Source organism: Gobius niger, assembly GCF_951799975.1.
Source record: "Gobius niger genome assembly, chromosome: 12".
In the NCBI taxonomy this organism is placed as follows: domain Eukaryota; kingdom Metazoa; phylum Chordata; class Actinopteri; order Gobiiformes; family Gobiidae; genus Gobius; species Gobius niger.
The window spans coordinates 8,525,433-8,540,124 of record NC_136863.1 but is presented as its reverse complement, the minus strand read 5'-3'; the positions used below and the strand labels follow the sequence as shown (position 1 = coordinate 8,540,124).

The 14,692-nt window shown below is 40.9% G+C and overlaps 1 protein-coding gene across 4 annotated transcripts in view; it reads left to right on the top strand.

The window, feature by feature from the left end:
• ppfibp1b (PPFIA binding protein 1b) overlaps positions 1 to 14,692 on the top strand; it is a 35,562-nt gene that overhangs the window by 17,626 nt on the left and 3,244 nt on the right. The window contains exons 8-23 of one of the 4 annotated variants that reach the window (XM_079567086.1): positions 793 to 910; positions 2,061 to 2,105; positions 3,518 to 3,579; positions 3,663 to 3,747; positions 4,809 to 4,921; positions 5,152 to 5,246; positions 5,325 to 5,385; positions 5,546 to 5,720; positions 7,493 to 7,525; positions 9,472 to 9,613; positions 11,383 to 11,514; positions 12,139 to 12,289; positions 12,879 to 12,990; positions 13,056 to 13,144; positions 14,044 to 14,166; positions 14,240 to 14,365. In XM_079567086.1, coding sequence (XP_079423212.1) covers positions 793 to 910; positions 2,061 to 2,105; positions 3,518 to 3,579; positions 3,663 to 3,747; positions 4,809 to 4,921; positions 5,152 to 5,246; positions 5,325 to 5,385; positions 5,546 to 5,720; positions 7,493 to 7,525; positions 9,472 to 9,613; positions 11,383 to 11,514; positions 12,139 to 12,289; positions 12,879 to 12,990; positions 13,056 to 13,144; positions 14,044 to 14,166; positions 14,240 to 14,365 — 1,662 coding nt within the window. Of the gene's footprint in view, positions 1 to 792; positions 911 to 2,060; positions 2,106 to 3,517; positions 3,580 to 3,662; positions 3,748 to 4,808; positions 4,922 to 5,151; positions 5,247 to 5,324; positions 5,386 to 5,545; positions 5,721 to 7,492; positions 7,526 to 9,471; positions 9,614 to 11,382; positions 11,515 to 12,138; positions 12,290 to 12,878; positions 12,991 to 13,055; positions 13,145 to 14,043; positions 14,167 to 14,239; positions 14,402 to 14,692 lie in introns of those variants that run through there. The other 3 variants (XM_079567083.1, XM_079567085.1, XM_079567084.1) reach the window with 3 other exon arrangements.

Genomic DNA, 14,692 nt, shown 5'->3' with positions numbered 1-14,692 from the left:
AGTCCCTGTGGGGGTAATACAAGTGTTAATGGGATGATTGGAGGGTCTTTCATCTCTGGCCAGAAAACCACAATTGCAACTTGTCTGCCACCGGACCGGAGCCACCAATACACACTAATAGAATCACGAAGAAGAAGCTAACAGTCTAATGGGCAAAGCTAACTGCGGGCTAGCGTCACTTTAAACAGTATTTACAGTCAAGTTTGAGTGAAAAAAAAAAGATTTCCATTGCGTAATTGGATGTACAATATCCCTCTCTCCTTTCGCCTTTTCTGTCAGCGTAGTATTTACTCTCCAAAACAATTAATAAGTTAAAAAATCGCAACTTGCTATGACACCTGCAGTTGCGCTTATGGCCTCTAAGGGCAAGAGTTTACTTAGTACTGCTTTAATGACCTACCGCTAAAATAGCATCTTCTGTGTCACAATATAAGGGGCATGTTTAGCATTGGCAACAGTATATTCCAAAATGTTACAGAGTGTGCCTTTAACCAAAGAGTACGTGCTCAAACGAGTCCAAACTTAAGCGACTGTAACTTGACTGGATACATTTTTGCGGTGCATTTCTTCACTCACCATCATTCCCCCCCCCCGGTTGCTGTTATCATCAGACATTTCAGATCGAGCTTCCTGCACCTGCTCTCCCTCCAGCAGGTGTGCGTCGCATGCCTCAGTGCCACGTCAGCATCTTTTTTGTTGTGGTTTGTTTGTAGTACAGAGTGCGGGCGGTGGGGGAGGGTGAGTTTGTGAAGGGAATGTTCTCACCGGCGTCTCCCCCCTCCTCTCTCACAGGAGGAGCTGACTGCTCTGAGGAGGCAGCTGGAGGGAAAGGACGTGGAGATGAGGAGGCTGCAGGACGAGACAGGCTTCAAAACTGTGGCCCCGGGCGGGAGAGATCCCACGGAAAAAGGTGGGTCAGATGTCGGTCATAGCACACACTGGGGGGATGACGGCGTCTGCTACAAACTGGGTTGGAAAGGAGGATTATTGGTTTAATAAAACTGCATGTAGAAACAGTCCCATTGGGGAGAATATTTAAGTCAAGACAACTTTGTAAAGCCTATTTTTTTATACACCCCTCAATGTGAAGAAGACACACATTTTTAGTATTCTTCAATTAGTACAAACTATATTGATCTACAATGGATATTATTTGGCTCTAGTGGCTCCATTTTAGACAGTATATTAAATAAAAGCTTCACATATTCATTTCTTAAGGTAGAGTTTGGCGCAACTCACTTAAAGAAGAGAGATTCCTGCACACTGACAAAGAAATTAACTTTATTGGGACATATAAAATTAAAAAGCTCATTTCAGGTAGTGTAAAACAGTACTATGAAAGAATTTAACCCCCACCATAACTGAGCACATTTTCTCCAGTTTGGCATTATCTAAGTCTTTAAGCATCTTGAACTGAGAGTTTACAGTCTATAGGCCAATACAACGGATCATTTGAAAGCTAAGGTCTACAAAATTAACCTTCTTGTTTTTGTTTTCAAGTTTTAGTAGTTTTTTTCACATTTAAAACAAAAAACTTGACGAAAAAGCAACAAACAAGTGATGAAATCGTTAAGAAAACATGATGAAAATGATGAACACGTGACAGCAAATAGCCTTAGCCTATAGGCTGTGAACTCTCAGGTCAAAAAGCTTTTAGATGTGAGTAATGCTTTCCAGGCGAAGGAGCAATTTTTTTCACTTTGTAGTTAATGGTTTAAAACATAAAAAAACCTTTTGAATAGAATAGCGTCAATTTTCTATTGTTGTTGGGGCTCCTGAGATCCTTACATCATTAACGAAGGTGTGAAACCTCAAACTTTGGGAATACTTTATATGAATCCTCCAAATGTTTATAATATTTTTTTGGAGGACATAATTGCCAACAGAGAAGACTACACTCTGTTCATGTTTCATGTGGTTAGACCTAGTAATTACAGACACTCTTTGAGAACTTGTATTTGTCCACACTATTGGACTGTTAGACCGATAATGAAGTGATAATATCAACCATTTCTCCGGATGTGCTGCTTCAACCAGTGTGACACTTTTGTCTTGTTCAGTTTTTCACCCAGACGAAACTCTTAAAAAGAGGCTGAAGGAGAAACGTAAGGGTGTTTGCACTTTTGTGTCTACCTTTGCACTGTTCCTGCACCCGTCCTCAGCACCTGCATGAACGAGCATGAGCCTCCTCAACTCGGCTTGTCCATTTTCACCTGTGAAACTTTGAATTAGGGCTGCACGATTTTACAAAGATGTCTGCGTGTGATTTTTCTGAATGCTATTACGATGAAATTCAAATTCAAGACAAGACAGAAATACAATATTGAGCACAGTAATCTGACATTTTGTATTACTAGCATAGTAAATCACTAGATTAACATTAGCTGAAAAGAAAAAGAGACAAACAAAAGCCGGGGAACAACTCTGTTACAGGATTTCTGCGGGGACATTAAAAAAGCATTGAAGGTCATTCAATAAATTGTGCCTAAATGAAGGCCTAAAGCAGTACTAAGTAACTTGTTTGTAAATCCTTTCCGTAGTCCCTCGGGGGGCAATACAAGTGTTAATGGGATGATTGGAGGGTCTTTCATCTCCCCCTGGTGTCTGGCCAGAAAACCACAATTGCAACTTGACTGCCTCCGGACCGAAGCAACCAATACACACTAATAGAATCACGAAGAAGAAGCTAACAGGCTAATGGGCAAAGCTAACTGTGGGCTAGCGCCACTTTAAACCATGTTTGAGTAAAAACAATTATCTCCATTGTGTAATTGGATGTACAATATCCCTCTCTCCCTTCGCCTTTTCTGTCAGCGTAATATTTACTCTCACGGACAATTAATAAATAAATAAAAAACGCAACTTGCTGCGACACCTGCACTTGCGCTCTGATGAAATGTTTGCAAATCTTAAGAAATCTAGCAGATTTTCCTCCCTTGGTTGATTTCAATGGAATGTGCCAGGAATTCAAGAAATTCTTTGCGGTTTTGATCATCATCATTTGCATTTCAGAAACATGTTTGTAAAGGTCTCGAGTCCAGGGTTAGGACACCGCACCTCCCTGAATAGTTGCCGTCTTTGCAACCGCTCAAAGTGCGATTACGATCAATTGTGCAGCCCTACTTTTAATACCAGACAGCTCCACCTCATCGAGTTAATCTGAACCTCAGCCACAAGTCGACTGTATGTGCGTGTTGTTTTGTTTTCCCGATTAGCAAAGAGGAATGTGTGCTCCCTGTTTGGAGAAGGACTAAGGAATGGATTGTGTTGTTTGTCATAACCATTGAGGCTGCGCACTCATCCCGCCTAATGCGCCTGTGTTCCCACCGTGTGTCCCGGTACATGTGAGCCCGTGGTCACTAACCCGCCCTCACTGTCTGATCTCTGTTTACACAACAGCACTACAGGCATCGTCTGGAAGCTCTGACATTTGAATGTGGACATTAGTTTTGTAACCCACTTAGATGTTCCCTTTTCTCATTCCTTTCCTGGTATTCATATGTTTTCTTTTTTGTAGATGTGGAAGTGCAGAGAATGAAAAAGGCAGTTGAATCGCTGATGGCCGCTAATGAAGAAAAGGTACAATGAACTTAAAAGACCAGTGAACATTAGTGAGTGCCTTCATGTGTTTGTGTTCTTACAGAGTATTTTCTTTTCTTTAGGATCGTAAGATTGAAGAACTGAAACAGTCGCTGCAGCGATATAAAAAAGTGCAAGACATGGTGATGTCGGTACAAGGGATGAAAGGTAAAACCATGATATTCATTTTGAATAAATAAATAAATGAGGATTAAAAGTTGTCCCTTGTGAAGTTGAGTTAACAACGCTGTCCAAAGGAAATGATCCTGCAGCTTACAGAACCAAATGTTAGTTTCACGCAATATTACATAATCAGTTGTCATGAAGCTTAAATCGAATGGAGTCTGCAAACATAACATAACTAGTTTTTGCCTGGCAGGCCAGAAGCTCCTCCTTTCTGTTCAAAAGAACCACCGTCCGGGCAAATCATTTCCCGATTTTACCACTATCGGTCCTTTTGCGTACCGAGAGGCGGGAGTTCATTGCACCAAGAGACACTTGGTGCACACACTTCCAAAACATTAAAGATGGTGGTGTGGCGACTGATGCACTGTTTCCTTCTGCTCTTTCGTCTGTTTTAAATCATTAGGAAAATATTAAATCCCTTAAACCGCGTTGGGATTTTATATTCTGCGTTGGAAGCGGTCTCGTGGAAAAGGATGTTTTTTAAGAGGCTTCCTGCTGCTTGTTCCTGCGTCATATCCAGCATCTCTCTAATTGGTTGATCCCGTCTGTCAATCAAGTCCACCAGGAAATCGCTGAGCTTACGCACACTCCCAGACTACATCACTTTGAAAAAGCATGTAGTCTGGCAGGCCAGGCAAAACTAGTTGTATCTGAATTGTCGTTAAAATTAAAATGGCGACGCTGTGGTGCACTCGAGCTTCACGGCAAGAAGATCTGGAGTTTGATTTCCTTTCTGCATTGTGGAATTTTCATCTTCCCCTTGTGTAAAAACATGCACTATAGGATCATGTGGGGCCAGAACTCAGAAATCACTGATACTTTCATCCTTAAAAGACCATTTCAGTTAGTTTGAGCGGAGGACACAGTTAAAAAAGCTCTTTCCTGTTGCTTTGATATTTAGTAATTTAACAATGAACCACAACTACTTAGCGTTTAACAAGGCTTGTGTTTCTGCTATTCATTTAAAGAATGGTGAGGAGTTTGGTCTATGGTTCTGTGGTTGTGTTTCCTTGACTTAAGTGTTTCTTGTGTGTCCTCTCCAGACAAGGTCAAAGAGAACGAGGGTCAGGTCGATGGTCCTATGGGTGCATGGTCCGCCGTTTGCTTGGAGTCAGAGCAACACGACGCTGAAGAACTGAAGAGCAGCCCGGAGGAGGTCGGTGCTGTACTCAATGCGTGTTTATAGCTTCAGCGAAAAGTGCCAACTACCATTAAGTGCATGTATCACCTTCTAAATGAGTGTTGCTGCGCCTGTCCAATTAGCAGAATTATCACATCTTTGCGCTCCCTCAGTTCGCCTGACAGCTCCTCTCTCATGGCCTCCAGACAAACTGGCAGCTGTAAAGGCTTGTGCGGTGTATTTCATGACGTACTCACATTTTGCAGGAGAGCCTCGGGAGGCTTCAGATGGAGTCCTCGCCCTCGCCCAGCCCCTCGGACAATGAGCGAGTGTCCGAGTCTACGCCCACAGAAGCAGAAAGGTGATTTTCTGACTAAAGATGTTCTCCTCATTCCTAAGGCTGGACGATTTCGTAAAGTATTATTTGTATTTACCTCAGCACACAGGAAGCCGCTAAAAACAGCAGCCAGGAGCAGCTGGATAAGGTCAATAATGAAAAGGTAAGATTGTTGTTCATTGTTGAAAGATCCACATTTTACTATTAAACAGCTATGACAGTGCATCCTAATCCATTTTCTGATTGTGCCAGTTTTAGATGTACTGTGTGGTTGTTATTGCTGTTCCAATTTGTGTACTGAGCTGTGCTTGTTTTTTCCGCAGAATACCAGCGAGGAGGTCAGGAAGCTGAGTGAGAAGCCCCCCCTGGGCCCCTCTGCCACTCTGCCCGTCTCCACTGAGGATGACAGCTTTGGCTCCAGGAAGGCCCGCTCCTCTTTCGGAAAAGGCTTTTTTAAGATGCGTGTGGGCAAAAAGACATCCAGCACCCCTAACCTCGGTAAGAGATGTCCCACTGGTTTATTTAATCTCATGACCAATAGGTAAGTGCAGGGGGTGTTGTGTTACAAAGTTTAGTATACACAGTTGTGGTGCTTTCCAGGCAACTGGGAAGTTTCCCAACCTCTGACCTTGAGCACAGTGATACTTGCAAACTCTGGGGTGATTAAAGTGGACCTCAGAAACAAAAAGGCAGTATGATATTTGTATAATATCAGCATTTCTGTTGGTCAGGAGTTTCCAAACTTTTCAGGCTGTGACTGGGTGCAGTATATGGGCTCTTCCCATGTTTAGTCTATAGGTTTTCTCCAGTTGTCTCTCTATCTCTTAAACATCTCTAAAAACATGTCATGACTCCCATGAGTTTGAAATAATCAGACTTCTGTTACAGTTTCTCTATGTTTTTGTAGCTGTCCCTACCAAATAAACAAAATAAATGAAAATCAGTGGGTTTTCTTTGGTAAAATAATTGATAAAATCAAAATGATCAATTAAATACTATTATTCATTTTAGATAAGTTTGGACAATTCTTATATTTGATTGCTTTGATTTCCAGTTATTTCTCAGTATAGCACACTACAGTGTACCACACAGTGTACCACACAACACTGATCAAAGTTATTGAACTTTGATTAGTATAAAACACAAGCGTGTAAGGTTTGTGTTTTAGGTCATGTTTACCACCACTTCTTTACTATTAATTTTTAAATAATAATTTACATTTTGGTTAACAGCCTACAGTATGGTTGTATTTATTTGACAAAGTGGTTTGACCTCAGAAACAAGTGGAAATGTGACATATATTAGAGCAATTCTATATTTGTATAACATTAGCATTTCTTTAGCCCCCACCCCTTTGCACAACAGTAATTGTATCAAAGCTTTCAAAATGCTGCTACTTGCTTATTTCGCTGATTGACCTCAATTCACATTATGTTGTTTTCTATGAAAAGTCTAATTATTGATATTCTTTGTTACTGCTGTTAAAGGCACTATAGCTGTTTTTTTTTGCTAGTAGTGGAGAATTTATTTTTTTGACCTTCTTTAGGTGTATGGTAAACATTTATGGGAAACACACTGTGGATATAATAACAAAAGATGTTAATTTCATGAACTCTCAAGGTGAGTTTTCTGGCATTTCTGTGACAATGACCATGAAAAGTGACCCTGCAAGTTTATACCACAAAAAAATCTGGTATAGAGTCTTTAAAGCAGCAGCCACGTTTAGCTGCAATAACTGACCTCTCACTGCCTGGAACGCAACAAGAGCAAAAATCTCTTTGTGTTTTGTTAAGATGTACCATTCTCCTTTTAGGTTTTATAAAGAAACAACTGTGTGTTTTCATTTTTGTCTGTTTGGATTTAGTTAGACACATTACCATACGTTTGTGATAAGATGTGCAGCCCTGTGACGCCGTCTTGCTGCTTTGGTTTTTATTACTGGGAGTTGTATTTTTGGACGTTTCTGCCACTTTTGCCTAACATTTTATTTTCTCTAGCCACTCCCATGGCGTAAACTTTAAGCACCAGGACCATAATTTGCCGCCCGCACAAACTGTGGTCCCCTGTTTAATTATGGCAGTCTGTTTCTGCTGCGCGGTGTGCCTGTCGCCCTCTCTCCGGGCTGTTTTACTGTATGTGTCTGTGTTGGTGCCACCTCCTCACTGCCGCGGGCCCAGACGCCGTTTCATTCATAACGTTTGTCCTTGTGTCTTGTGCTTCCCTCTGTTGGATCCCTGTGGTGTGTTGTGTGCACTTTGTAACACATGAAGACCGCAGCCGGAGTGCCAGTGCGCCTCAGCTAGGTACAGTAAGGGTCGTGTGGGGCAGGAGTAGTCCTGTGAAACGACACTAAAGCTTCTCAAACTATTCTAATGCCCCACAGTGTGCAGCATAGAGCATATCACTTGTTGGTTTGCCTCTCTTCATTTTGCATGTATTTTTTTTTTCCTTGTAGCCTCTTTCAACATGCATTTTCACTCCTTTGCCCAGAATGTTTGAAAATGCAATGTCTTTTCAAGTTTCCCTGCAGGTTTTGATTCAGACTTCAAGAAACTGATGTGTTGTGTCTGTTGTGAACAATCTGGCTCTTAACCTCTTAACCCCCACCTGAACCGAGCACATTTGGCACTAAAAGCTTCTTAAGAAAAGCGTAAAAAAAGCAAAAGAAATGCGTCAAAAGAAGCAACAAAAAACAGAAAAAACACAAAAAAGACAAAAAAAAGAAGGAAAAATGTGATTAAAAAACAACAAAAATATGATATAAAAAACAACAAAAATGTGACCAAATAATAGCAAATATTTGACAAAAAAATAACAAAAATGTGACAAAAAAAACAATAAAAAAGTGACAAAAAAATTACAAAAATGTGACAAAAAACAATTTGACAAAAAAAAAAAAAGTGACAAAAACAACAAAAATGTGACAAAAAAACAAAACAAAAATATGACAAAAAAAACAAAAAAAATGTGACAAAAATGTGACAAAAACTCAGCAAGAAAGTGAAGAAAGTGAAAAAGTTACGACAACAATGCCAGGAAAAAGACAAATCAGTTTTCTCGGTTTTTGCTTTCAAATGAGGCATTACACTGGCCTACAGGCTCTAAGCTCCTATCCAAAAACTTGTAGATTCGGGTAAAGCCGAACTGGAGAAAATTTGCTTGGTTAAGGCGGGGGTTAAGAGGTTAAAGACAATTCTTTTGCGAGAATATGAAGAGTTGGTTCCCATAGATGTTAGCTCAATCTTTAGGGCCTGAACATTGGTATTGGAAGCACCTGCAATTTTATTTACGCTGCAACAAACACCGTGTCCATTGAATTCAGGCTTCTCTGCCTCATGTCAACTGGACGAACATGAACTCATGGAGACTTATGACGTCACAGCCCTGATCTGAATACTGAGTGGCTAAATCACGGGTCTCCAACCTTTTTTCACTCAGAGAGCTTCTTAGCTTTGATGAAACTCATGTTAGTATGCATCTCAGGTCGACCCAAGATGATATTTGAAAATGAGTTGACTTACTTAATTTCTTTTACCTTAGAATGCACCAACTTTCCCCATAAAGCTAAAACACCCAAATGGTACCACAATGTCGAAACGGAAGTACGCTCTCTTCCTCTTTGTGATCATATTTCCTCGATAAATGCATCTACATCAGCTGAGTCCTCCTGACACCTCATCATTCACGTGTTAAAGTGTATCAGAGGCAGTATGATGTTATTTTCCTGGAGATTATTGCGGTGAAAACAGGACTTAGTTGCGCCTGTTCTGACATACAGTACAAACAAAGTGGAAATTAGTTATTTTTATGGGTTAATCATGCAGCGAATCCCATGAGGATAGGAGGATAGGAACCTGTGTGAAATTAGTCTGGTGGACTGTGAAGATAGCAAATGTATTGGAGTAGAAGCTGGTAACAGGGCAGTGCAAGTATATGGGAGCGAATACGGGATGAAAAGATACAGTATGAAGAACTATTTGTCTTATTTTCCATTCGAGAAACAAATGAAACAAGTACTCACATGATCATCAGTAAAATGCTCTTAGTAGAATGCTGGTTCTTCACCAAATCTGTGCAAAGAGCTGGATTTCCCACCACTGCTTCAGGATAATGCATGCTTAACACCCTCTGCATGTTCTTGTGTCTTGCCTTTGTGTTTTGCAGCTGTTTCTCCATGGAATTAGTCCATTCATTCCAATAGTTTTCTCCTTTTTTTTTTTTAGTTAAATAATTGTTTTCATTTGTCCAGCTGAAACCGAGCGGTCGACCACGGACCACCTGGACCTGGCCGGGCTCCCCCAGAGGAACACGAACAGCGACAGCACCCACACTCTGCCCACGACCCCCGAGAACAGGAAGAAATCCAAGGGCATCACCAAACTGTTCGGAAAGTGAGTTGGATCATCATTACCACAGCCCTTTGTTATTATTGTGATGCATTTGTGGGACCTCGGTTTGGGTTTAGGAAGAACTTAGAGGTAACGGAGGTCGAGAGGGAGCGTGTATCTCAGATGTGGAGCTGTAGGAAAATGTACTATAGGAATCTAATATGATCAGCAATTGGCTGTCAGAGTTGAAGCTTTTACTCATGATTAATGAAAAGAAAATGTACTAATTAGTCATGGCTTAATCACAAATTAGTTGCCACATAGTTGCTTTGACCAAACACGCTCCTGTATCTCGAGCACACGTTACCAAATCGTAAGCAGCTGCACTTTTCACATAGTTTTATGAACTAGTTTTCTAATGAAATGTGAGCAAATGCTTTAAATTAGAGCGTTTTGTGTACCCTAGGCCTCGTATTAATCGGATTTAAAATCAATTGACAGCACTAGTATTTTTTTCCATAACAATGTGCCAAGTTTATTTTGAAAAGCTGTAATGATTTTTATTTTGTTCTGGCTTTTCTAGTTTTCTTTTAGTCTGGAGGTTTATAATAGTTTATCTGAGCAGTTTACATTTATGTGTTTTTCTAAATTCACATGTACAGTTATAAAGCTTATGAGTGCCTACCCTTATTCATTGCAGATGTAATTATTCAAAAATGTATTCATTTTAATACTGATTGGAGCAAAAATCATCCCTATTTTGGCTTGAATTTTTTGTGAATACTTTGAGCAGAGATCTTTGACTTTGTATTGGTGGGTCTATATATTAATCAATATGCAGCTGTACTTGTTGAGTTCACATCCAAGCAGCTCTGGGGCATGTTCAAAGTTCATCGTTAGGTTGGTCATTCATAACAGCTCATGGTTTCTGTCATGTGTATTTCTCATGACAGACTGAAAGTGTTTTTCTGTTGACATTTGTTTAACTTCTGACCTGCTAATGCATTTCACAGTGTAGTATGGCTGTAAATACATTTCCAAATTACTTGCAAGTAGGGCTGGGTACCATTAAACAATACCAGTTTGGTATCGGAAAAAAAGGTTTAGGCACTAATGTATCGAAAAAAATAAGTATTGAAAACAGGTACCTAAAAGAAATATGAAATCGTTACATTCATTCTGATGCTGTTGGGCAAAAAAAAATGAAAACATTTGGAAAAACAAGTGTTTAAATTGCGAAAATGTTTTTAAGTGGGAAAATTTGGGAACACCTTTGGGGGAAACATTAAAATTTGGGGAATATAGGGGGTAAAACACGTGGAAAAAGTGGGAATAATATGAATTTTTGGGAGGAAAAAACACGAAAAAATTGTAAAAAAAATGGGGAGAAAATAAGAAAAACTTGGAAAGGGTTTTTTCTGCCCTTATGTAGATTTCACCTCCAATAAATAATACAAATGCAAATGAAATGATACAAATGCAAATGAAATAATACAAATGCAAATGAAATGGAAGGGAAAAGAAAGGAATAAATTAACATTATTAATTATAGATGACAAATATTTTAGTATAGGTGTATAAAAAAGTATCATTCAGGTATCGTTATCGAAAACCAAGTTTCATTAAAGTACTGGTATCGAAAAAAATGTAATGGTATCCAGTGCTTCTTACAAGGGCTAAACGCAGAATATCTGTTGGCAATTCCTCTGATTATAAGGGATTATAAAGGGAAGAGATTGATACAGGACTTGGATGTTCACTGTTCTCTGCAATAACCACTAATCCTTACACCCGCTCACGTCTGCTTTTGTTCTGTCCTCTGTTTTCTGAAGGCTAAAGAGGAGCCGCTCGACCACTTTCAACCTGGACGATAACTTACCTGAGGGCGAGTTCAAACGGGGCGGGGTGCGGGCCACAGCTGGACCCAGGCTGGGCTGGTCCCGTGACCTGCAGCGAGTCAACAAGTGAGTGTGTGTGCATTCAGCCCGAATAATGAGCCTCAGAATGCGCTCGGCCTGTTTTGATCTCCGCTGTACAGTTTAAGAGGACACTGACAAAGCCGTGTCTGTGGGACTGACAATGCCTCATAGTACACAATAGCACCGCAAGGGCACGTATGAAACTGGATGGACGCTGTGGTGAGGAGAACAGCTTACTAGGACAGTGAAGCTTAACATTATTGACATAAGAACCACCTGCGAAAATATGTAGAGCGGTGAGTAGAGTAGCCAAATTATTAAGTAAAGGAACAGTAGTAGAAGTAACAACTGTCATGCAAAAATTACATAAGAGGTGAAAATACTCAAAGTATCAAAGTAGCTTTATGAGCATAAGCGTTAGATACATCAGTCCCTCCAGGATTTCACGATGTTGCAACTATTAACTATTATTGAGCAAACTCTGCGAAATCAGAGCAACCTGCAACTATTCCTTAATAAAGGAGTAAATAAAGGTCTAAATCACAACTTAACTACACTAGGAGTAAACTGGACGAAACTAGGTCTAAATATTATCTAGGAATTCACTGATTAAAGGGGGGTTTTATGCTAAATTGACTTTTTGTTTGATGGTTTCTCCTCTCTCTGCAGTGAAGTGGACGCCCCGTTCGCTCGCTGGTCCAAAGACCAGGTGTGCGAGTGGCTGCAGGAGCAGGGGCTGGGTCTGTACGTCAACATGGCCCGAGTGTGGATCTCCTCCGGACACACTCTCCTCCAGGCCTCGCAGCAGGATCTAGAGCGGGTGAGAACGGGCTTTAAAACGGGCCTAAAGTTCCCTCTACATCACATGTGTCAAACACAAGGCCCGCGGGCTACATGCGGCCCGCAAGATGATTTAATGTGGCCCTTTGAAGAGCATGAATTTTTGAGTATGTCAAAAAAAAAAGTCTATAGCCCATTCTTGTGTGGAGTTATGGATTTTTAAAGAAATAGCTAGAATGCGCGCTCCAGCCATTAGAGTGTGTCTTAAATTTAAAAAAAGGAAATGTCCAGCAGAGGGCACTGACGGTCTTTTTCCCAAAGTAATACATCATTTTTATGTTTTATGTTTATTGTGGGATATTTTAAGATTTTTTGAAGTACTTTTCAAACAGATTTTTGGTCATTGTTTCTGTTGCACTGAAATGTCTTCAATAACATCGTTTATCGCAACATTTTCCTGCCTCAATATATTGAACTTCAGATTTTGTTATTGTGACCGGCCTAGTAACTAATGTAGTTTAATTAATCAAAATTTCTCCTCGATTTGAAAGCATTTTAAGCACAAACAGGTGATTGATAAAGGCGGACTCCATCTTATTCTGCATCTTTTGTGACGTTCCTCTTGCCAGGAGCTGGGAATCAAACACCCGCTGCACAGGAAGAAGCTCCAGCTGGCTCTGCAGTCGCTGGGCTCGGAGGAGGAGGACAACAAGGGCAAACTGGACTACAACTGGGTGACACGTGAGTACAGGCTGTCAACACCGGCCGCCTCTGATAACTCGGCTAACGCTCGTGTCTCGCCTCAGGGTGGCTGGACGACATCGGGCTGCCTCAGTACAAGACGCAGTTTGACGAGGCGCGGGTGGACGGGCGAATGTTGCATTACATGACAGTGGTGAGTGTTGACCGCCGACTCACAAGGCCCCCGAGGAGTGGGTTTGAGAGGAGTGGCATTGCACGTTCGGACTCTGTAGTCGGGTGACCCCATTCTAATACGGTGCCAGTCTGGTAATTCTTGTATGTTATGTTGCAGTCAGTGTTCAGTAACATAACGTAAATGTCATTTAGTCAACTTTACATTCATATCATTATTACTCATTATTATTATCAGCCCACATGAACAAAGCACAGACTGGATCCTTTGAAGTTGAATTTATGATGAGTCTCTTTCAAACTGTCACAGGAGGTTTTTTTGTCCCTCCTTCTCATTTTTTATTTTGTTTTAACTAAAATAGCCTGACATTTTCATTATGATTTCTAGTCGTCTGGAACTATTTTGAATCCAGTTTTTGTCTAATTTTAGTCACCAAAAATAGTCCTTTGATTAAAATGATGGTGAATTATTTTAGTCAAAAAGTATCTTTATCTGTCTTGTCTTGTCTTGTCTTGTCTTGTCTTGTCTTGTCTTGTCTTGTCTTATGCTATATATTAATTTTCCACAGACCTATGGTCAGTTTTATAAATGTACAAAAACAGTTAAACTATGATTAAGAGCTATGACATGGGTTTGGAGTTGTCTTATAGATGCGCCAAAAAGTTAGATTTTTGTGTTGTTTTGTGGTAAATGTTTAAAGAAGTAACTTGTTTACCTAAATAAATCCTTTTCGTAGTCCCTCTGGGGGGAGTACAAGTGTTAATGGGATGATTGCGTGGTATTTCATCTCCCCCTGGTGTTCTGTCCAGAAAACTGCCCTTGCAACTTTCCTGCCACCGGGTGGGAGCTGCAATACACACTAATAGCATCAGGAAGAAGAAGCTAACATAATTGACTTTTGTGGCGTGTCTGCCCCTCAGGACGACCTGCTTTCGCTCAAAGTCGGGAGCGTTCTCCACCACCTCAGTATCAAGAGGGCGATCCAGGTTTTACGGCTCAATAACTACGAGCCCAACTGCCTACGCCGGAGGCCATCAGATGAGGTTTGTTAATCAATATAGCATGTTGAAGAAAAACAACAGCACAGTTTTGATCAACCACCTGTATCGCCTGTAGAACAATGTCACGCCAGCAGAGATCTCCCAGTGGACCAACCACAGAGTGATGGAGTGGCTGCGGTCTGTGGATCTGGCAGAATATGCTCCGAACCTGAGAGGCAGCGGCGTGCACGGAGGCCTGATGGCAAGTGGACCTCCTCTATGATTTTTGACGGGGCATTATTACACTTTTAATTACCTTCGCCATCCCTAAAGCAGCAAGCCGGTTTTTACATCCTTAAAAACATTGCTTCAAGGGACTGATTGTGTTGAGGTGCACTTTGGGAAATTTGACCCTTCCCTCAATGATGCTGGGGAAATCTGAGCAGTGAGCGACTTGAGATGAACACAGTCAGAAGTACCTAGCAGCTGCAGGGTTTAACCTATTTTCATGTTTGGGGTTGTTGCGGGAGTGTTTAGGTCAGCTGCACTTATTTCAGGGTTTCCGCAGGTTATTAAAAAGCAATGGATT